Source organism: Lissotriton helveticus, chromosome 6 (genome assembly GCF_964261635.1).
Source record: "Lissotriton helveticus chromosome 6, aLisHel1.1, whole genome shotgun sequence".
Classification (NCBI taxonomy): Eukaryota; Metazoa; Chordata; class Amphibia; order Caudata; family Salamandridae; genus Lissotriton; species Lissotriton helveticus.
The window spans coordinates 1275007672-1275030636 of record NC_136067.1 but is presented as its reverse complement, the minus strand read 5'-3'; the positions used below and the strand labels follow the sequence as shown (position 1 = coordinate 1275030636).

Sequence of the window (22965 nt, the reverse complement as noted above, 5' to 3'; positions counted from 1 at the left end):
GAGAGCCCTAGTATCTACAGTCAGGCGTTGAAAAGACAGTTGGATTCCTTTGTCTTGCTTGAGGGGGTAGTGCTTATTCAATATGTCGATGACATTTTGTTGGCTGCTGACACCCCTGAGCAATGTGAGACTTGTACGTTGTCCTTGCTTTCCTTTTTGGCTTCTCACAATCATAAGGTATCTATGAAGAAATTGCAATTCTGTAGACCTAAGGTGACCTACCTAGGCCACCTTTTGTCTAAGGAGGGGCGTGCACTTACATCAGATCGTATCCAAGCCATCCTGGACACACCAACACCTTCTACACAGAAAGATGTTCGAGCATTTTTGGGTCTTACGTCCTTTTGTAGGCAGTGGATACTGGGGTTTTCACATATAGTCAAACCACTGTTAGCGCTATTGACAAAAGACACTCCAATTCCCCTTCCTTGGACAGATGAATGTGAAAACGCTTTCCAACAGTTACGTCAGGCCCTTTGTTCAGCACCAGTGTTAGGCACTCCTGATTACACGAAACTTTTCACATTATATGTACATGAGAGAGATGGATGTGCGTCATCTGTGTTAGTACAGATGCACGGGGACAGGCAGCGTCCGTGTGCATATTTCTCGGCATTGCTCGATCCTGTCGCTCGGGCATTGCCGGGGTGTTTTCGTTCGGTCGCAGCGACAGCTGTGTCAATACGTCAGAGTGAGGGAATAGTGTTATCTCACAAGCTGTTAGTGTTGGTTCCCCATGCTGTTGATGCCCTTTTGAATCAAACAAAGACGCAGCATTTAACAAGTGCCCGTCTGACCGGATATGAACTAACGTTGCTGGCTCCCCATATCACATTGAGGAGATGTGCTACGTTAAATCCAGCAACATTGTTACCATTCCTGACGACTCAGCCTGAGGCACAAGAAGCACATGATTGTATTTTTGTGACTGAGGAACAGACAAAGGGTCGTATCGATCTCCAGGATACGCCTTTCTCAGATGTAGATGGAGAATTATGGGTGGATGGCTCCTGCCTGAAGCTACCGGACGGTACGACTTCGGCAGCATATGCCATCACTACTTTGTATACCATCGTGGAAACAGCACGCATACCACAGAAATCAGCCCAGGCAGCAGAGCTGATAGCATTGACACGAGCATGTGAGCTTAGTGCAGAGTTGTGTGTGAATATTTATACAGATAGCCGCTATGCTTTCGGAGTAGCGCACGACTTTGGCCTGCTCTGGAAGGAAAGAGGTTTTCTGACATCACACGGAACACAAATTATGTATGGAGAATTGGTGCACAATCTTTTGACTGCCCTGACATTTCCTAAGAAGATAGCTATAGTGAAATGCAGTGCACATAAGAAAGTTATTGACAAAGTAGGGCAAGGAAATGCTTTCGCTGACCAAGTAGCACGAGAAACTGCAATGAGACCTGACTCCACTTCAATGTATGTTGTGAAGTCACAAGCAGAACGATGGCATGATGCTAGGAAAGAAGTGAGGGAAATACAGAGAGTTGCTTCTGATAAAGAACGAGAGCAATGGTCTGAAAATGGAGAACTGGATGATGAAGGTTGTTGGCGCAACAAACAAATGGATAGGTGGAAGTTGCCCACAGCTTTTGTCCAACCTATGGTTCAAATGGCACATGGGCTAGCACATGTTGGAGCTTCAGCGATTGTGAAATTGCTTGCGCAAGTTTGGGAGCATCCAGAGATTGCTAGCACGGCCAAGAGAGTGGTACAGACCTGTATGATCGGTCTTAAATACAACCCAGGGAAAGGAACACGGACTCCAACAGGAGGATTTGAAATACCTACTGCACCTTTTGAAGTCCTGCAAATGGACTATATCCAACTTGAACGCTGTAATAATCTAAAGTATGTCTTGGTGGTGGTGTGTGCTTTCAGTAAATGGATTGAAGCCTACCCTACTAAGGACAATACTGCAATGACTACAGCAAAGGTGCTACTGAAGGAGTTTTTCCCTAGGTATGGTGTTTGTAGACTATTATGGAGTGATAACGGGCCTCATTTTATAGCAGACGTTATCAAGTACGTTCTGAGAGGTCTGGGGATAAAACAGAAGTTTCATGCAGTGTTCCATCCACAGTCGGCTGGCTTGGTGGAACGCTACAATGGAACACTGAAGCTTAAACTAGCAAAGATCCAGGCTTCCACTTCTCTGACTTGGCCCGACGCTTTGCCTTTGGCATTGTTGTCAATAAGATCAGTACCACACTCCCGAACCGGCCTTACACCGTATGAGGTGGTGTTTGGTCGTCCCATGAATATTTGGGGAGTGCCCAAACCAAGTTCCGTATATGATGTACCTTGTGTATTGATGAATGACTATCTGGCACAATTAACTGATAACTTGGTTTCTATTCATCAACAGGTTCGAGAAGCACTCCCTGACCGGTCCACAGGTGAGGGTCATAGTCTCCGACCCGGTGACTTCGTCCTCATCAAGGCGTTCGAGAGGACGAGTGGCCTGGAGCCTCGATGGTGCGGTCCCGAGCAGGTTCTGCTCGCAACAAGAACGGCCGTCCGAGTGACCAACCGGAAGAATTGGATTCATTCCCTTCATTGTCGCAGAGTGCAACCCGGATTGGTGGATCCTGCCGTGTTAATTGACCATCGAGAAATCCTGACTACAGAGAAAGGCCCTGCTGTGGTACCTGATGAGCAAGAGGAGTTCTTCCCGGACCCAACGACTTCTGGAGTAAGAAAATACAACCTTCGACCCAGGAAGAAGTTTGCTGCTGTTTAGACTGCTGTCAGAACGGCCTCTTGGTTGGTGCAACGGAGAGCCGATGAGGCAAGGGGGGGGGGGGGGGATCAGCCTTGCATTAGAGTAGTGACACCCGTCTTGGCCCGTTGGTGAAGAAAACAACAGCCGCCTTGGGGGAAGAGTTCTGACAGCCTTTTTTTTTTAGTTTCAGGAAGATTTGCGAGACATTTGTTCAACATGGAGAGAAAGAAAGTGATCTGCGCCTTTGGATTTATTGCTAGTGTGGCAGTTGTTGCCATTATCACGTGGTTTGTTGAGGATGTAATTCCTGCCCGTGATCTATATGTGGTTTCTACACCGGTGCCAGAGGAGCATTTCTTTTATACGCTCCCCTATCAGGAATCAAAACACCGCTTGTCCTTTGTAAATAACACCTTCATTCAGATGCTACATCATACCCACACTGCTACAAATGAAACAAATTGCTGGATATGTGGTATGATGCCAGCGCACCAGAAGAAGGGGGGAACACCGTTTATACCTCTCCCTTTCTTTCATAATGGTTCTTGTCGTGCCTGGTATACTCTTCTATTTGCTACAAGAAAGCCTGCTGTTGGAAGATTACTTTTTAGATTAAATAAAGAATGTCACCAGAATAAAGAAGGCTATCCACAAGCCAATGGAACTATATGGGAGTGGGAAGAATATCGACCAGACAATGAGTCTACTCCCTACATTTTTACGAACACTAGAGACACTGTCGAAAGTGAAAAATTTGTGATCTCAGTTGCACAAGCACAAGCGGACTTATGCGTACAAAGTGTTGGGTACATCCCTGTAGGTGTTAGTGATTGTATTAAAGTCTTAAATATAGATGGTCTGAATAATAGCACATTTTTAGCATCCCATAATACATATTTTGTATGCGGTAATAGAGGATATTATCGATTACCAGCTGGCTGGTCAGGAGTATGCTATGTATCGTTTTTATTACCACCAGTGTTTTTAGCACCTGCCACTTATCATAAAAACTTGAAATTGTTGAATAATGCCACTGTGAATAGATACAAACGTACTTTATCTATCGATGATGTGGACCAGACCGACACTAGTTTGCAGCAATATGTAGATTTTAACCTAGGGTTATTCTTTTTTGTTGGAGCTGCCCTAAACAGTAGAAAGATAAGAAGATTAACTAGAGTTGTAGAGGCAGTGACCAACCAAACTGCTGCAGCACTAGGAAACGTAACTGAAGAGTTGCAAATTACTAGAATTGTTGCCCTGCAAAACAGAATGGTGTTAGATGTCATATTAGCAGAAAAAGGAGGAGCTTGTAGACTTATTGGAAGTAGCTGTTGTGTCTTCATCCCAGACAACTCGCCTTCTGTTTATAATGCCATAAATAAACTGCATAAAATAGCTGCTGACATACATGTTGATAATGGTACATGGACCTTCTCTAGTTGGTTTTGGACCTTATTTACTACATGGGGTTGGAAGATCCTCACTGGCCTTTGTATAATAGTAGTAATTCTTTTTTCTTGCTGTATGTGTATTCAATGTGGTCCTATGATATGTTCCCTTTGCATTACCTCTTGTATACCCAATAAGAAAGCTGTTTCCGAAGCTGCTTATCAAAAGAGTCTAACTAAAGAGATTTCTAACATTATGAGCATTGATATTCAAGATGAGTTTGATGACTACCCTATGAAATGGCTTCAGCTAACGCTGAAAGGGTCGTCTGTTGTAAATAAAACAACGGTATTATTAAGCATTAGCTGAAGCCATAATGCATCAGTCCAAATATCTAGTATAGGGATTCCATTTTGTATTTCGAGTCCGCCATTTTTCATGCTCTACATTGCCATGTGCTCAATGTTCTGATTGTCCTACCTCTCTGCCAGTTACACTGTGGATTCTACCTAGCAACTGTTATTATTAGTCCTTCTTGAGAGTGTAGCGCATGCTCAGCAGAAGTAACAGTTGTTCCTTATTAGCATAGCCCTCCCATGTTCTAGAAATACTGTTAGCTCCACCCACTGATATATTTGGAAATGTCCTTACGTGGTTGCAACCTCTGTCTAAGCTGTAAGCTGAACCCCTTCCACTGTGTATAAAAGGGGCCATGTGCTTGTATTCAGTGTGCTACTCTGTACAATACTGTAGAAGTGTTGTGGAGGTTGTATCACCACCTTTAAAGGTTTATTAAACTATGTTTTTGTATTTCCAGTTTCCTTGCCAACTTCATTTGGAAGTCTAAGGACTTTGTACACAGAAGGGCGAACCCTTTCGGTACCTTTGGGCCTTGCTGAGGCCTGAATTCATCAGGACCACTCGAGAGGTGATCTTGGGCTGCGCGTAGTTCAGATTCTATCTTGGTCGTCTTATCCCTGAAGAAAACAGCAAATTCTTCACAGTTCGGCAGAGTCCCTTGACCCCGCGCCGAGAGGTTAGGATGATTATTGGATTGGGACTTAAGGTCGAACATTTCTTTTTACGGTCGGTTTTTTGATTGATCTAGTTGCGTTCTAAAGAAGGTAGCCTTCGAGCATCTGATGCGTTTGTTAAATAAGCTTTGCACGGATCTGAGGTGACAGATGTTCAAAAGAGGGATAAGATCGCCCCTTCCTTTCAGCACGTCTTAAGTTTCTTTTTTTGCCATTAAGACTATCATTGAACCATGGTTTGGATAGTTTAGCAGACCCTCTTTTGAGTTGAAGTGGTGCCACTGAGTCCAGAACATTAAGCATTGCGTGGCTCTAGTGGGCCGTCAGGTCGTGGGCATTAGACATGTTCGGGGGGGGGGGGGGGCAAAAAGTTATCACAGAGCTCCATAAGTTCTTGCGAACTGATGTTCCGTAAACATCTTTTCAACTATTTTGGGTTCTTGGGTTGGGATCTGCATTCTCTAACCGATTCAAGGACGACGAAGGTGATGCATAAGTGATCTATTCAGTCACATGGGAGGATCCACTCCAGGCAGAAAGAGTTGGGCTTACCAATGACAAGATCTAACGTGGCTCCTTTGGTATGCGTAGGGCTGTCACATATTTGGTTACGGTTGAGGTCAAGTAGGAAGGATTTAAGGCTATTAACCATCACATCCTTTACATCATTCCAGTGGAGATTGAAATCACCCAGGAAAACCTGCGTGCCTTGGAAATCCACGTCTGACGAAATAATGTCCATGATCTGTTCTGTGAATGGAAGGTTGTCACGAGGGGGGTGGTAGAACATGTTCAGTTTGCATGAGTGATTATTGCCCCCGTCACATCAATGCATAAATATTCACAAGAAGGAAGGAGGTCGGCATGAATGACTTTCACTATTAGATTACTACGTTGTAAGCAAGCGATGCCTCCTCTGTGACCTCTAGTTCTGTCCAACCTAATGATATCAAAGTTGGGAGGAATTAGAAAGTCCAGGTTGGGAGCGGCTGAGTAATTTAGCCAGGTTTCGGTCAACATCACAAGGTCCAGATCCTGGACAAGGATGAGATCGGCAATATCCACAGCGTGCTTAACAGCTGATCTGCAGTTTAGGAGCGCGGATTTGAGACGAACTGTGGTGTTCGTTGACAGAGGCAGAGTGAGGGTGACAAACGTGAGGTTATTTGCATTTAAAGTTCTTGAGTTTGGCCTAGGTTCCCTGAAGGGATCAGTGTGGATTGATTCAATGATATGCGAGTTTGATGGAGAGGAAGTGCCAGGTCATATGAGAGTAGGAGAGAGTGAATATCACTGTCCAACAATGAGGCTCTACATCTGGAGGGTCAAGAGGGGTCATTAGGGAGCGGAGTGGAAGGGCAACTATGGCGTGCACGGTTGGAGTTGGAAGAGGCTCGCCTAGGCTGGGGGAAGAGAAGCCATCAGGAACAGTCACAGACTGAGAGCGAGCAAAGATGGAGATTGGTAATATTGGAGCGGCTTAGTATGGAGTTAACTGATAGATCCTCAGTGATGCGCAAGTGGCTACGCACATCTGCCTTAAGTTGTTGTGGGCAGAGAGCAATCTCATTAATGCGGGCTTCCACTGAGGTGTGTGATTGAGGATGTGAGGCTAGGTCCTGGGAATCCTTCGGCAGAGGATAGTTAGTGGGGAAGGGGAAACTGGGGCAGCAGGCGCGTGAGAGGGCCCAAGGGCAGGGGATTCAGGGAGATGGAGCTGTGTGCTCCATCTCCCTGATGGGAGAGTGACCTGGGGTTAGGTTGGCATGGGCAGTTGCATGCTAATTTCTAGCCATGCAGTATAGGGTAAAATCAGGAGGACTAAGATCTGTGAGAGCGAGCTAACACGGGCTAGTGGCTAGAGGGCTAGTGTGCGAATGAGGCCCAATTGCTCACTACACCAAAAACTCAAACTTGCTGGCTACGCCACTCAGATCAACAGTTGTTCATGTCCGGGATGCCCTTAGAGGCTATAGCCCTTTCGCACTAAGCGGTGCTGAGGCAAAGTAAGCAGGCCCCTATGTGGGATAAATAAGGAGGAACACACTCCAAGATGGCTGCCCAATAATGGAAATGTCTCAGGCCTATTTCTTGATCCTTGGCAGGCAGTACCTAATGTTCATGGACAATAAGAGATGCGAATAAAATGGGCAATCATACTGTACACATACTGAGTAGTAGCCTATAGACGGTTTAAGCCAACGGTACATCAGAGTGCCAAAAAGATTTGCCAATGCTTTGGATTTGAGGACATGGGGCAAAAAATATGAGCAGATGTACCAGCACCTTCTTAAATATGTACGCAAGACGTGCACTGGTAGTTGTCCGAATTTATGCTCCACTCAGCTTTTTACAACACTATTGAGATAACTGCACCCTTTTAAGAAGGACAAACTCACGCCACACCGGACTGAATAGCGTTTTTCGTGTGGCAAATAACCCTACTTTTGCTAAAGGTATACCAGTGTGCCGAACAGATGCCATTGCTTTTGAATCACAATAACCTATAGTGAGTTATATGAATCAATGTACCTGCGCCTTTGCTGAAAATGCAAATGTGTTCTGGTGGTTGTCAGCATATGTGGTCCAAACCCATCTGTCTCAACACTATTAAGGCCAACGCACCACCCTTTTAAGATGACAACTAACGCAGCCCACCTGGCTGAGGGGCAACAGGTTGTCTTGGCTTAATTCCAGGGTCCCTTAGCCCACACTCATCCTTACAGTATTCTGCTTCATGTCAGTCTTGCATGCAATCCCGTCACATCTGACTGCCATTTTCTGCTCATGAGTCGTCCTGCTGATGTTTTCACCCTAGCGCGAGTAGCCTGCTGCAAAACTTCTGCTCTTGTATACCAGGATGCAGACCAGCGATAGAAAAGCTTCTGGATGGGAAGAACAGGAAGACAGTATGTACAACATCCGATCCCATTCTAACTGCGGGCTCTAGTTGGATGATGTGTTACGGTATTGATACTCCCACCCTGCTATGATGTGTAAAGGCTCAACTATCCAATGAGCCTAGAAATATGTGACCTTAAGCAAAGGAGTCCTCATGTACTTGCCGCGAATCCCTCTTCCTTACAGGAATTCTGCCTGTTCTGTTTATCTGTGATGTTTTCCCCCCAGACTTCCCAGGCGGTTTCCTGCTAACCACGTGAGCAGCTGCTGGAGTTAATGATGGAAATCTCCCAGTTGCCACCTGAACTTATACACCGCCACCTTAATGTGCTACATTGTAGGTGATAAAGTACCTAACTTGTGTTTTTCACCTTTGAAAGCTATAAAAACTGCATTGGTCATGAGAACTGTCATAAGCACAACAATTTTACATGGGCATTCCTCTAAGTGAGAATGGCTCTACACAGCCATAAGCCCAGAGCTACCCATGCATTAAACCCACAGATGTACCTTGGAGGTATGTTAACTTGCCCCAGAATCTGCTTCTCCCTGCTCCTTTCTCCCCCCATCTGCTGCCTCGTTTTGCTCCTTTCTCCCCCCATCTGCTGCCTCGTTTTGCTCCTTTCTCCCCCCATCTGCTGCCTCATTTTGCCTTCTGTGTTCAACTTCCCCCCAGCTGCCGCCTTCCCCCTACCTGTGTGCTGGTCCTTCTTCAGCCGGACGACCCAGCCGCCGCCGAGCCGCCCTCGGACCTCCTTCCCGCCACAGACCTCCGGCGACTCCGCCGCCCCCCCCTGCCCATTGGCCGCCCCGCTACCGCCACCCAGCTGACCCGCCCTCCTGGCTCCTCACTTATGATGTCCCTTGAGCGACCGCGCAGCGGACGCGTGCAGCGGGAGCACCGATTGAGCGCCGAAGGTTCGCCAAAGGTAAGCCAGTCTGCGCCTGGACTGCGCCCAGTGCCAGGACCCCTGGCCCCCGACGATGCCAGCCCACACGACGGACCTACGACGCCGCCACTCTCAACGCACTCAATGCCGGCCAGAACCACGCCTGCTGCCGAGCCACCCCGAGACGCACCCACGGACCCTTCACCTGCTGTACCTGCAAGTTCACCTGCCTCCGAACCTGCCCCGCACCCGCCAAGCCAAGCACCAGCAGCAACCACCTCAAGTGCATCCTGATCAACACCCGCTCCGTCCACAGACACGCCGTGGAACTCTGGAACCTCCTCGACGCTACATCACCGGACGTCGCCTTCCTCACGGAAACCTGGATGAACGCCTCCTCTGCACCCGACATCGCCATCGCCATCCCGGACGGGTACAAGATCATCAGAAGGGACCGCGTCAACCAGACCGGAGGAGGCATCGCCATCGTCCACAGAAACACCATCCGCATCACGACCGACTCCATCGACACCTTCGTCGCAGCCGAACATCTCCACTTCCAGATTCACACCGACCCAAAGACGACCCTCAGAGGCACCCTCGTCTACAGACCCCCGGGACCACGCACACAATTCAGCGAAGACATCACAGACTTCATCAGCCCGCACGCCCTCCCCTCCGCCGACTACATCCTCCTTGGAGACCTCAACTTTCACCTGGAGAACAACAAGGACCGCAACACCGCCGCCCTGCTGGACAACCTCGCCAACCTCGGACTCAAGCAACTGGTCAACACCCCCACCCACTACGCCGGCCACACGCTTGATCCAGTCTTCTCATCCAGCAAGCACATCACCTTCAGCCACTCCACCGGACTCCACTGGACCGACCACAGCTGCGTCCACTTCAGCTTCAGAAGAACCACGACCCACCACCACCCGCTTCAGATTCCCCACAGAAGCTGGAGTAAGATCACCACCGAGCAGCTCACCACCTCTCTCAGCCAGAACCCACCCGCCAGCGCAACGGACCCCAACGAAGCAGCTCGGAACTTCACACAGTGGCTGACCGCCTGCGCTGACGACCTCGCACTACTGAAGAACCCTCCCAGCAGACCCAGAAGCAAGAAGGCATCCTGGTTCACCGACGAACTCAAGGACTCCAAGAAGACCTGCCGCACCCTCGAGAAAAAGTGAAAAGAGAGGGGTCCCAGTAGCAATGGAACATATAAACATACAAATGAAAAATAATCAAAGAAACATGATTTGAGTCCACACTGTTTACTTCACAATGGGAATGCGTATTTAAATATGCAGTATTAATATACACAATAGTAAATCAGTAATTTACATGGTGCCCCAAGGCCAGGAACGGGGGGGGTTTGGGTTGTGGTGGTTGTGGGGAATTGGTGAGGGAAAGAGTGAAAATTCGAAAGTGACAGTAAAATCAGCAGTTGTCGATCATTTAACAAGGTTACAAACTATGTACAGTGAAATGAGACCAAAATGTTCATTAGATTATTCAAAGACCGTCATACTCCAAGCAGTTCAATTAATGAAGATAGTGGGGAGTAGAGTTGACGATGGAAAGTAAACGTATGTCGACGTTTCGACCCTTAGAAGTGCAGATATCAGTGGTTATCTTGCTGTAGGGTCTTCATCAGGACTGGAGGGGCACACACCCTATTTGGTATATAAAAATATTTTGTGAGTACGGGAAACAAGTCCCTGTAAATAGTTGTACATAAACAATAAAGCACATCACCCCATGATGGGTAGGATTAGTTAAAGTCCCATACATTATATTGGGACAGTGACATCTATAAGAATACATTGAATTAGACTAGGGTCAAATAAATTGGAGGTTGACTAGTCATTAGCGCGTGGAGATAGGCCACAACGAACAAGGTGGGCGGTTGCACGCGACGGTGACTGCTCAATATTGATACCGCGTTAGCGTGAGGCCCAGGCAACATTGGGGCTGAGGATTATATAGCGCCTACATATATCACATTCAGAGAGTCGTTGTATGACTTACCACAATTGTGGTAGAAACAGGACCGAGTCTGGTATGTACAACGTGTCCCGGGTGGATCTGTGGAGTAAGTATATCCAAAATATGAAGCGCTAAATGGCTACTGAGTAATAAGTGATCGGGAATAATGGTGAAGGCAAAACTCACCGTCGTGTGCAACAATAGTTGTAAATACGTTGCTGGTATGGATCCGGGTTGCAATTACCCACGGAGGTCGACTCTACAAAATTAAAGCGGAGGCGCATTGTAGTAAACTAGAAAGAGTGGTGTCCTGAGACTTACACGGGCAAAACGGATGGACAAGAACTCACCCGGTTGCCGTCGTGTGGACACGTCCGGCTTAAAGATTGGTCCGTGTCGGTGTGGATCAGGGTTGAAAATACCCTCAATTGTAGATTCTGGAAAATTAAAGCGGAGGCAAATTCAAATAAAATAGAGGGACTGGAGGATTCAGACTGCGGCGGGCATGCAGGATGGAAGGACACTCACCCGAAAGCCGTCGTGTGGACACGTCCGGCTTGGAATTGGGTCCGTGTTGATCGGGCAAACCTTGCTCGTTCAGTGATCTGTGGAGCATAGAGTACTAGGATTACTCGTCGAGCAAAAAACCAAGTGGATTGCCTACAGATGTAGGGATTAAAAGAACGCCAAATGGCGGCTTACCGATCTCGGACTGAATCCGTGAGAGATCGCGGCCGGCTGTCACAGTGGCGGCGCCCGGTTCCGGGTATGTTAATATCGCCGTGGTAACCAAGTCACGTGATAGTGCTGGGCGGGGATAAGGAAAGGCATGAGGTCGCTTAGCAACGTGGAAGCCATGGAGATAGTCAACATACTGCGTTAAGGATAGGATAGCTGCAGGCGGACAGAGACTAAAATGGTTAAGCGTGGTCACAGTGAATGGAAGGAGACAGCATTCACAAGAGCAAAATCACCAAAGGGAATCGTCTGCAATACTTATTCAAAGACGGGCAGTTGTAACAGTGTTGGTATTGTTTAAAGACTAAATCAAGGCCTATTAAAACAGTATACTTATAACTTAATCAAGCCATGGTTAGACCATCAGGTTCCAAAGAGGGTAAAAGGGGGCCCGAGCATGGGCCAGGGTGCTCGTTTGAAACATACATATAGATGGAGCATTCTGCTGTACATTTAAGAAGTTAAAGCCACAAGATGAACTGATGACCAATATATAACAACAAAAAGGGGCGTACCTCACTCAGGCGGGTAAAGGCCCTTTACAATTGCAATAAGACATGCTTGAGCGATGATGGCGTACCTCGCACATGCGGGTAAAGGCCACTGAGCATTAAATTGAGATACTATTCAAGTCAAAGGGGCTAATTGCGAAAAAGAACTGTCCTGCTCGTTAAGCCCTGATTCAATCGAATTGAAAGTGAACATCCATTTGAGTTCACGGGTATTGAGGATGCTGGAGATGCTACCCCCCCGAGGTCCCAAAGAAGCTTTCTCAATGATAACCCACTTTAAACTTTCTGGTGAGTGACCTGCGGTGGAGAAATGGTCAACCATGGGTGCGGTTTGAACTTGGCAACGGATTCTGCTCATATGTTGAAGTATCCTGGTTTTGGCCTTTTGCTGGGTCTGTCCTACATAAATCAAATTACATGGACAGAGGATGGCGTAAATGACGTTGACCGTGTTGCAGTTGGTGTGACTCTTCAGTGGAATTTTGTGGTGACGATAGGTAAACTCTTTAGTCTGTATTGTGCTGTCACAGGCTTTGCAGCCGCCACATCGGAAGTGTCCCAAAATGGGGGGTAGGTTCCACATAGTGTTGATGGTAGGGGCCTCCGGTGTCTTAAAGAGAGAGCGGACCACATGGTCTTTGACACTCCTTGCTTTCTTGAAAGCATGTAGTGGCGGGTCCTTTTGTTGGATATCATCCGATATCAGTTTCCAATGGTTGTTTATGATCCGTTTTATTTTGTTACTTTTTGTGTTGAAGGTTGTGACGCATACCATTCTCTGTTCCGTTTCATCTTTGTCCGTCTTAGGAATGAGCAACTCCTCACGTGGGTAGAACCAGGCTCTCTTCCTTGCTCGCTTCACCAGTTGTTTGGGGTAGCCTCTACTGAGAAGTCTCTGTTTGAGTTCTTCAGATTCAATGAAATAATGGTCTTTAATGGAACAATTACGGCGTAGGCGTAGAAATTGCCCAAAGGGCAGATTGTCCCGCAATGCTCGAGGGTGATGACTGCCGTAGTGCAGCAAGGAATTTCTTTCAGCTGGTTTTCTGTATAGTTTGGTCAACAAGTGGCCTTCGTGCTCATAAATAGTGAGATCCAAGAAGTTGATTTGATGCTTGTCAGATTGGATTGTGAATCTTAGAAACTGGGATTGGACGTTCAACCAGTCAAAAAACAACCTCAATTCTTCCAAATTGCCTTGCCATATCAATAGGATGTCGTCTATGTATCTCATCCAGAGACCGAGATGGTCTCTGAATGGATTGATAGAGTTTAGTACAGTGTCTTGTTCAAAGGCCGCCATGTATAAAATGGCTACATCCGGGGCGAAGGGAGCTCCCATGGCAACTCCAGATGTTTGCATATAGAATTTGTCCTTGAAAACAAAGAAATTCTTGGTCATTGCTACGCGGAGCAGATCCACTATAAATTCAGTTGGTACTTGGACCGGGGTAGGTCGTTGGTGCAGGCAACGCGTGATAACCATTAAGGCTTCCTGTTGGGGAATACATGTGTACAGTGACACGACGTCGCAAGTGGCCAGAAGTTGGTGGTTAGCATCAAAGGGTAGTTGTTCCACGATATTTATAGTGTGCATGGTGTCACGCAAATAGGCCGGAGTGGCCTCTGCAATGGGCTTTAGAAAAAAAAAATCAATGTATTTACCTAGGGGCTCTAAAATAGAGCCACACCCGGATACTATGGGTCGGCCAGGGGGGTCAACCATTGATTTATGTATCTTGGGTATTGTATAAATGGTAGCCAGCCGTGGATGTGGTTTGTTCAAAAAATTGAACTCCAATTCAGATAGGAACCCTTGGTCTAAAAAAAAAGCACCCTCGAGAAAGCCTGGCTCCTCGACCGGACCACCGACAACATGACCGCCCTCAAACACGCTACCCGCAAGCACCACCAGCTTATCCGCACCACCAAGAAGAAATCCCTGAAGGAACGATTGGACAGCAATACCCACTACAGCAAGGAACTCTTCAGCATCGTCAAGGAGTTCTCCAACCCCAGCACTGGCACCAACGACATCACTCCGTCACAAGACCTCTGCGACTCCCTCGCCTCGTTCTTCCACCGCAAGATCGCCGACATCCACAACAGCTTCAGCACACCATCCATGCACCCCACCGTCGAACCAACGCCCCCCACCACCACCACCACCACCCTCCGCACCTGGACCACGGTGACCACCGAGGACACAGCCCGCACGATGAACACCATCCACTCCGGATCACCGACCGACCCCTGCCCACACCACGTCTTCAAAAAGGCCGACTCCACCATCGCACCCCAACTCCGGAACATCATCAACACCTCCTTCAACACCGCCACCTTCCTGGAGAGCTGGAAGCACGCCGAGCTCAGCGCCCTCCTGAAGAAACCAACAGCGGACCCCACCGACCTCAAAAACTTCCGCCCCATCTCGCTCCTCCCTTTTCCTGCTAAAGTCATCGAGAAGATCGTCAACAGACAGCTGGCCGCCTTCCTCGAGACGAACGGATCCCTCGACCCCTCGCAGTCCGGCTTCAGAGCCAACCACAGCACCAAGACCGCCCTCATCGCAGCCACCGACGACATCCGGACCCTGCTCGACAAGGGGGAAACAGTAGCCCTCATCCTCCTGGACCTCTCCGCTGCGTTCGACACTGTCTGCCACCGCACCCTAGTCCAGCGCCTCAGCAATATCGGTATCCAAGAGAAGGCACTGGAGTGGATCATCTCGTTCCTCGCCGGAAGAACACAAAGAGTCCGCCTCCCCCCGTTTCGCTCCGAGGCCACCGAAGTCATCTGCGGCGTTCCGCAAGGATCTTCACTCAGCCCCACCCTGTTCAACGTCTACATGAGACCTCTTGCAGCCATCGCACGCCAGCACAACCTCAACATCATCTCCTACGCCGACGACACCCAGCTGATCCTCTCCCTCACCAGAGACCCCGACACCGCCAGAACCTGCCTACACGAAGGGATGAAAGACGTCGCCGAGTGGATGAAGGACAGCCGCCTGAAACTGAACTCGGACAAGACGGAAGTCCTCATCCTGGGATCTTCGCCCTCCGCCTGGGACGACTCCTGGTGGCCCCCAGCACCGCACCCAGGCCAACCGACCACGCACGCAACCTGGGCTTCATCCTGGACTCCTCCCTCTCGATGACCAGACAAGTCAACGCCGTCTCCTCATCGTGCTTCAACACCCTGCGTATGCTTCGCAAGATCTTCCGCTAGATCCCGACCGAGACCAGGAAGACAGTCACCCAGGCACTCGTCACCAGCCGACTGGACTACGGAAACGCCCTCTACGCCGGAACCACAGCCAAGCTACAGAAAAGACTCCAGCGCATCCAGAACGCCTCCGCCCGACTCATCCTGGATGTCCCCCGACGCAGCCACATCTCCAGCCACCTGAGGAACCTGCACTGGCTCCCCGTCGACAAGAGGATCACGTTCCGGCTCCTCACCCATGCACACAAGTCTCTCCACGACCTGGGCCCCAAGTACCTCAACGACCGCATGACCTTCTACACGCCCACCCGCCAGCTACGGTCCACCAGCCTCGCCCTCGCAGCCGTACCACGCATCCGAAGAGCCACCGCCGGAGGAAGATCCTTCTCTTACCTGGCTGCCAAGACATGGAACTCCCTCCCCATCCACCTTCGGCTGACCCAGGACCATCTCGCCTTCAGGAGACAACTCAAGACCTGGCTGTTCGAGCAGTAGCATACCCCTTCCCCCAAGCGCCTTGAAACCCTCCCGGGTGAGTAGTGCGCTATACAAATGGTAAGATTGATTGATTGATTAGGAGCCTGTTGCCTGGAGGTACAACCCCTCCGCCCCTGAAACTCTCAATGATAGCAGCTGGCTTAAGCTGCGACTCAATGTGTTACATTTGTTTGCCCAGGCCTGTTGAAAGTAAATTGTACTCCTTACATTCGGAGTCTGGGTGAACTTAAGGTGAGTGGGGGACTAATATCTGCCTTTGCAGTACTAGGGTTGTTTTGACCAATGTTATGGTACGCATGCTGCTTAAACTGGCCCTTCAGATCTCTGACTATCCCATTGAAGTATGAACCTGTGGCTCTTATCTAAGAAACCTGAATGTATGTGCCAAACATGACACGTATTTGTGTGCGCTGTCAACTTGAAAGTTATGTCGGCACTGAATAGCAGACGTCTGTTGATGCTCGACTTAATGGTAGTCATTATCGACCTCAGGGGGCTGAAAGGCTAGGTGTACCTGTCGGAGCTGCACCTGTGTAAAAGCAGTCCCCTACCGGGGGTGCAATAGTCCTAACGCTTCCATATTTTTAAAGCAAGGACTGCCCCACACTTGCAGTGCTCAAACCCTCCTGAATCATAGTTGTTTGCAATGTCGAAGTTAGTCTAGGTGATTGCTCCCTTGCAGTCTTGTACGGGGCCTACTTCACACTTAAAGAAAGGCCTACTCTATTGAAGGAAAATGATGCACAACTGAACAGGCGGCTACTAATGTTACCCATGCCTGCATACATACACTAGGTTCAGAAAAGGATCACTGGCTCTAGAATTCCCCTAGATTCTTGCCTGGTATTCCTTTATGCCCAGATATACAAAGCGATAATGGCTCGACTCGGTCATCATGACCCGAAAGACACATTAAATCCGCAGAGACAAAATGAGGTATGGTAACCTGCCCCAAACTCTACGGAAACAACAACATGTGCAAGCTTGCAACAAACATCTGGAAAAGCACGCCAACCAACAAACTATCTCCAGCACCCGGGGTCATGCAGCCACTCCTTGACCTGAATACTAAACAGGTTAAGATTACGGATAGTATCAAAGGACCCATCTCCCGTTGCCTGCTTGCAAAACTTACCCTTACATCACCCTAGTCAGTGAAAACCAATGCAGGTTAGCATGCAAAGCTAAGCTCACGCAGAAATCGCCTGACTGTGCGAGCAGACCAGGCATGCATCGCTCCCCAAGCCATTGGAACTGTCGGTGACAACCCTCATCGATGTGCCCCTTTTCCCTACCCAGTTTAAAACCGCTGGACATGACCCAGTTTCAAGGTTAAGGATAATAGTTGAGGGCATGTCAGAGGTAAGGCATGTCAGGGGGGCCAATCCTCCCTTTAGATTGCAAAAAAGAATTGATCAACAAGCATGCTCATCTACTGCAGAAGTCGTCTCCATTTGCTGGTCCAGGTGTACCTTAAGGGGTAATTATCTTGCACCGTTATCCAATGTGCCATTTGCATGCTTAAAAGTACTTATTAAAGTCACCCCCTGTGCTACTGGTTCTGGCCCGAACCTAGACGCTCTTGGCATTGGATGAACCCATATAAGCTGGTGTCTGAGCTTAGTATTGCGTGGCGCATGGTCCTACCTCCTCTGCTATTGTACTCTCATCCCGCAACATTGGACTTATAGCCCGCCAGGACTATTGATTTTGCCACTGGTTGGTAATTGCGTAAGGTACATGAGCAACACTCTGGCTAACTCTTACGGATAAAACACCAGATACCACATTGTTAGATGGCATAATTAGCATGCACCTATGCAAATGTGCCACCTGCAGGTTAAAAATGATTTTGTCGTGCCACCCTGTGGCCTAATGGTTCTGACCCGAACACTTGCTCTGTCTTTGTCATTGATTTACACTTTTAAGCAGAAATCTATGTTTAGCATAGCGTGCCGCATAGTTCCCCCTCTTCTGTCATTGTGTATGTATATATATATATATATATATATATATATATATATATATATATATATATATATAAAAGCCACCCATAACCTTACCCCTGCAGCAAGCCTAGAGGTTGTGAGTTATTCTGCAGGTCTCATGTTATGTTTTCACTAACATGCCTCTAATTCACATGTTGATTACAGTAGCGGGCCCTGCCAATGAATGTTTACCTATTTAGAAGGCAAAAAGAACATGTGATAAGGGCAGGCCCAGAATATCTGTGACCTTCAAACTTGCTAGAAGCTGACTTTCAATGACAAACTGAATCATGTTGAACCCACGTCCACTCATTTGTGCAGCAGGAGCGTCTTCTAAGAATCTTGACGCCTGGTCACCTACAGTTGCCAGTGCTAGCGATGTTGCACTCAATTGGTTGACGACCACCAAGAGCCCCTGCTGAAAAGGGGCGCACTTCGCACCGATAGCCCCCAGGAGCGTGCAGCTCTCCAATCGTGCAGCACTGCTGAAAGGAAGACCCCTAACACCTAAAGCATAAACGACCAATGCCTACTTTATTCACATTTGAGTGTATGCTGGAAAACATTCCTTACCCCATCCCTGTGGACTAACACTAGAACCTTCCTGACTGGTGTCGCATCTGTGCACACTTGAGTGCATGGGGTAGGATTTAAAGTGACTACCCCTTTGAATCAATAGTTAAACTCACATTTATTGTGAAAATGATTATCCCTTATTTTCCACAGCAGCCAACAATAGGTCAGTCATGTTTTAACCTAGCGATATCGATGGTTTGTCAGTTTCCGACAGCTTCTACTAGTCTGTCCGTGTTCAATTTGAAAAAGAATGTTGTGCCCAAAGCTTTGCTCCCAAGCCCGTAGCTGGCACAATTAAACGTAGGCGGCAAACTACCAAGGCTGTCCAGTATACCTCACACCTCTTTTGATATACTATCAAACACGCTCAGCCCCTTTTATCTCTCTCTTGCAAGTTCCTCCTCTAAGATGGGTTATCCATCTTTATCTTCAACCTGTTTTTCCCTCCCTCTTGCTCCGGATCAAAGTCTGAAAGGGAATAATTAATGCTAGTTCCCAAACACGAGGTCCGGTGGTCCCTGGTTCAACTTTAAGCACTACTCTCTGTAACTTCTAGAAACTTTTTTTTTCCTAATAGGATCTAACAACGCAAAATGGAAAAAAAGTATTTCAGGGAGCCAGTCGACTGACAAGATTCACAAGTGAAAATGTATCACTAAGTTTGGCTCGAATATATGGGATGCTATTTCCAGAAAAGAAGACAGATTGTAGTGCTGAAAACAATACCATAAGAGAGTTGTGTCGGTAGTGACCCGAGTAAATCACTGCAATTAAGAATGCTGCGCGGACCAGTAGGGGTCGAACCTATGACCCCGGAGACAAACCTAATACTGAGACCCAGTCATGCAGGCCACACGCCAGTATGTTCCTCATCATTAGTATGCTCGTAGGCGCAGGACCCCGTTTATCTATTTATGTTTAAGTAAATAAAAGAACCATCACATATCGGTAGAGTATCATTAAGCTGTCTCTCAAAGAACGGCTCATCATAAACCAGGGAGTACGATCTACCGAAACGGAAAATGTTAATTGATAATAGGTGCAAGAAACGGGAGCAGGCATACTTCGTCTGGGGCAACTTTTTGGAACATATCAACAAGATAGTAAAGGTTTTGTGGTATTTCATTGTGTATTAGCTGGACCCAGGACCACTGACAGCCCCACAGGCACAAAAGAAAAGCAGCAGATACCGCAAGCAGCTGATGTTGGAAGAGCCTCAGCGGGTAGAGAAGGAATGCAGCAGGCGCAGGCCCGATCAGGCATACATATTACGCAGCAGACAGACTGGCTCCCCCGGACCCCGCAGAGAAGGGCACCCGCTGCAGGCACACAGGATGGTCTGGTGCTGCATGCTTTTCTGAGGGCGTGCACATGTATGTCCCTCTCTCCTCCACCCCCCAGAACAATTGGCTTCATGATTTTTCGGTAATTTCCCCCAGATTGCGGCGAGGCTGCGATAAGTAATTTAATCAGCCAGACGCTCTTTTGCAATTAAGGACAGGAAAAAGCTCAGAAACTAGATGACGTTAATGAAGACGAGCACGGACGTTTATTGTCGAGGCCACCTTTTGGATACAGAAGAGAGCTAAAATCATTTGCTACGCATTGGCTCCAACACAGACTTGGCCATATGCTCCCCACTGGTGACAGGAAAGCAGAACAGCCATGGAAAGCATCGTCTTGTCTTCCTCCATAAAAGCAAATGTTTGGCCGCGACAAATTCCAACCACAGCTGAAGGCCGATCCTCGCAATCTCCAGCCCCCACTGAAGGCACCTGCACTCCGGCTCCACTCCTGCCCATGTGGTGAATAAAGTTGCTGGGGGTGGGAGAAGTAGAAGTCTCTCTCGGTGTCGAACTCAGGGGGTGTGGTGCGGCTGGAGCAGCTAGGCCCTGGTGCAAACTGTGGAGCAAAGGAGCTAAAAATCCCCCACTGCCGTGACCTTGCACGCTCGCATCAGGACGCGTGACAACTGCCGCCCGAATCACCTCGCACGTGAGACCGCGCACCAGGAGGCGAGCACGCGACTAGATGCGCGCACTCGGTGGAAGAGGTGTGGCGCCGCGGCCAGGGCGACTGACACTGGAATCTGGGGACCACGGTTCGATCCCCGGCTCCGGCGGCAGGTTAGCCCAGCACCATGTGACTCTGGGCAATAGCTCGCTTAATCTTCCCGACGGCCCCCAGCGCCTAGAGACCCTTAAGGGTGATTGTGCGCTTTACAAATGTGGACTTTACTCAGAGAGGCCGAGGTAAGAAACACTTGCCCTGTCGGGTTGGTGCCCTCATGTGGCACTAAGGTGGCCTCTCTCCTATGGGGGGCGGGGCCCCTGCGAGGGCAGCCTCATTTCCCTCAAACTGGCTAGGAACAAAATAGTACAAGCCTAATACAATATTTAAAGATGTGATTAATTCCCACTGGTTCAAAAAGTCCTCCAAAAGTAGTTCCAAAAATACATACCGGAATTTGAAGGCGACATTCAAAAGGACTGAACAGTGCAAAATGTGTCAATTTCATAGGAGGATTGTAAAGTTATTCCCTCGGACAATGTCTACCACCTACCCCCGCAGCAGGTTCTGTGCAGATGTGCCCCATGACATTTAGAACAGGCTGATCTGTATGTAACTGCTCCTCGTGAGGCCTCAGTCTTTCATATGTGTACTTTTACCAACAAACAAGAGAGTTCCTAACCAACTTCCATACATCATATTTAAGTTTACGTATGCGATCGTTACGACATGACCTTTAACTCTCCATACTTGCCGAGGATACGGTGAAGGGAAGGCACACTTATTGTTGCAGTTGTATATTGAACGAACTCGATCCGTGGGTATTGGAGCGCTTACACGATCTCCAGTAACGTTAAACAAGGACACGTTCGTTTTTAGTATCCCCGAATCACGAAGTAGAGCCCACGCCGAGAATCGAACCTGGGTCCGACCCCCAGTTCTAAAGTCGGCAGCTTGGATCTGGGTTACTTACTACTACATTACTGTGTTGACCGTTCTATATTATTTCGAAGTTTTTCAACAATCCTTCGTCGAGATGCCACAGGGAAACATTGACATAGAACGACTTCCGGGGTGGTATACACAGACCGGCCGGTTCTAGAAGAGCCCTTTAGGGGCTTATTTACAACTTTGCGCCGCCGGTACGTGATTTTTTTCCATCTTATAAGTGGCGCACCGGTGACGCAAGGGGTTTATAAAAAAGCGCCTTAGATTCTGGGGACTAAACGCGCATTTGTAACAAGCACATACCGATACGCAACTATCTGCAAATCCGACACCTGCTCCTGCAATGCGACGGGCAACCATTTTTAGCGACTGCGTCACAGCCAGCGAGCGCTCGGAGCGCCGCCATTTCACGTTATAGTCCGGGAGATTAACCCCGTGGACTCTAGGTTGGGGTTTCAGAGGGGCGCGTCGTTGGAGTATCAAAACTAACTACGCGTTCCCGTCCCGGAAAGAGGAAGGAGCCGTTCGCCAGCTCTAAAGGTCAGGAGCTGTGCACGAAGAAGAGTCGAACAGATCTTTAGGAACCTCTTACAATAACGAAATGTTATGTGATGTGTTTCCTATCCCCGCTGAAAACGCACACACCCCTACAGCTGATCACTTTTACACAGACCAGGGAGTCTCTAGTGCTTGTAGGGAACTGTCAACCGTACTTCACATTCTCAGGTACACCGCCACAGGACAACCTTCTAAGTGTTACGTACCGCCCTGGTAGCGTCCGCCATACCGCGACATCCTTGCTTGTCGGCTGGTCTCCGCACCACGGACTCGCTCCCCGCACCCTAATGGCGCCTGTAGCTAGTCGGTTACGCAAAAGATATGCGAAGACCTTACAGCTCGCATGCGCCGAGACGCAGAATCAGCCTGGCCCCGTGCTCGAGAACTCCGGTCGTTGTAATGTCACGTGACGGGCAATGCTGCGGCTGGTTTCCATGGCAGCGGAAGGTCCTCCACCTTTGCCTATTTATTTTATTTTATTTAGTGCATTCTTATAAAGCGCGGACTTTACCCGAAGGTGTCGGAGCACTGTACAATAGAACCAGTTACGTTACATGAGAGAACTGTAACAAATAAAAATAGCATGCCATAGAATCAAAGCGAGGTATGCATAAGGCACACGATCTCAAGCACAGCAAGCACAAACTGTTCAAGCAAAAATATGAATATAAATGACAAATTTTACAATGAATAAAGAACTTCCTGGCGAAAAATAGCAGGCCATAGAATCAAAACAACGCAGGCAAACGGAACACAAAATCAAACGCAGCAGGCACAGGATGTACAAATAAAAATATAAATATATGTGACACATTTACAATGACTAAAGAACTTCCTGGCGAGGTCTGAGAAGGGCGGAATTAGTTCTGAAAGTGTCTTTGGAATAAAAGAGATTTGAGGTCCGCTTTGAAGATCTGGATGGAGGTGATGGCACAGAGCGAAGGAGGAAGCGAGT

The 22965-nt window shown here is 48.3% G+C and overlaps 1 protein-coding gene across 3 annotated transcripts in view; it reads right to left on the bottom strand.

Moving 5' to 3' along the window:
* Positions 1-22396, bottom strand: part of LOC144763429 (serine/arginine-rich splicing factor 7-like) — a 277744-nt gene extending 255348 nt beyond the window's left edge. For 2 of the 3 annotated variants that reach the window (XM_078649016.1, XM_078649018.1), the window contains exon 1: positions 22217-22390. In XM_078649016.1, the coding sequence (XP_078505142.1) occupies positions 22217-22247 (31 nt within the window). In that variant the 5' untranslated portion in view covers positions 22248-22390. Of the gene's footprint in view, positions 1-22216 lie in introns of all 3 variants that reach the window. The other variant, XM_078649017.1, reaches the window with a different exon arrangement.
* Between the last annotated feature and the right edge of the window lie 569 nt (positions 22397-22965).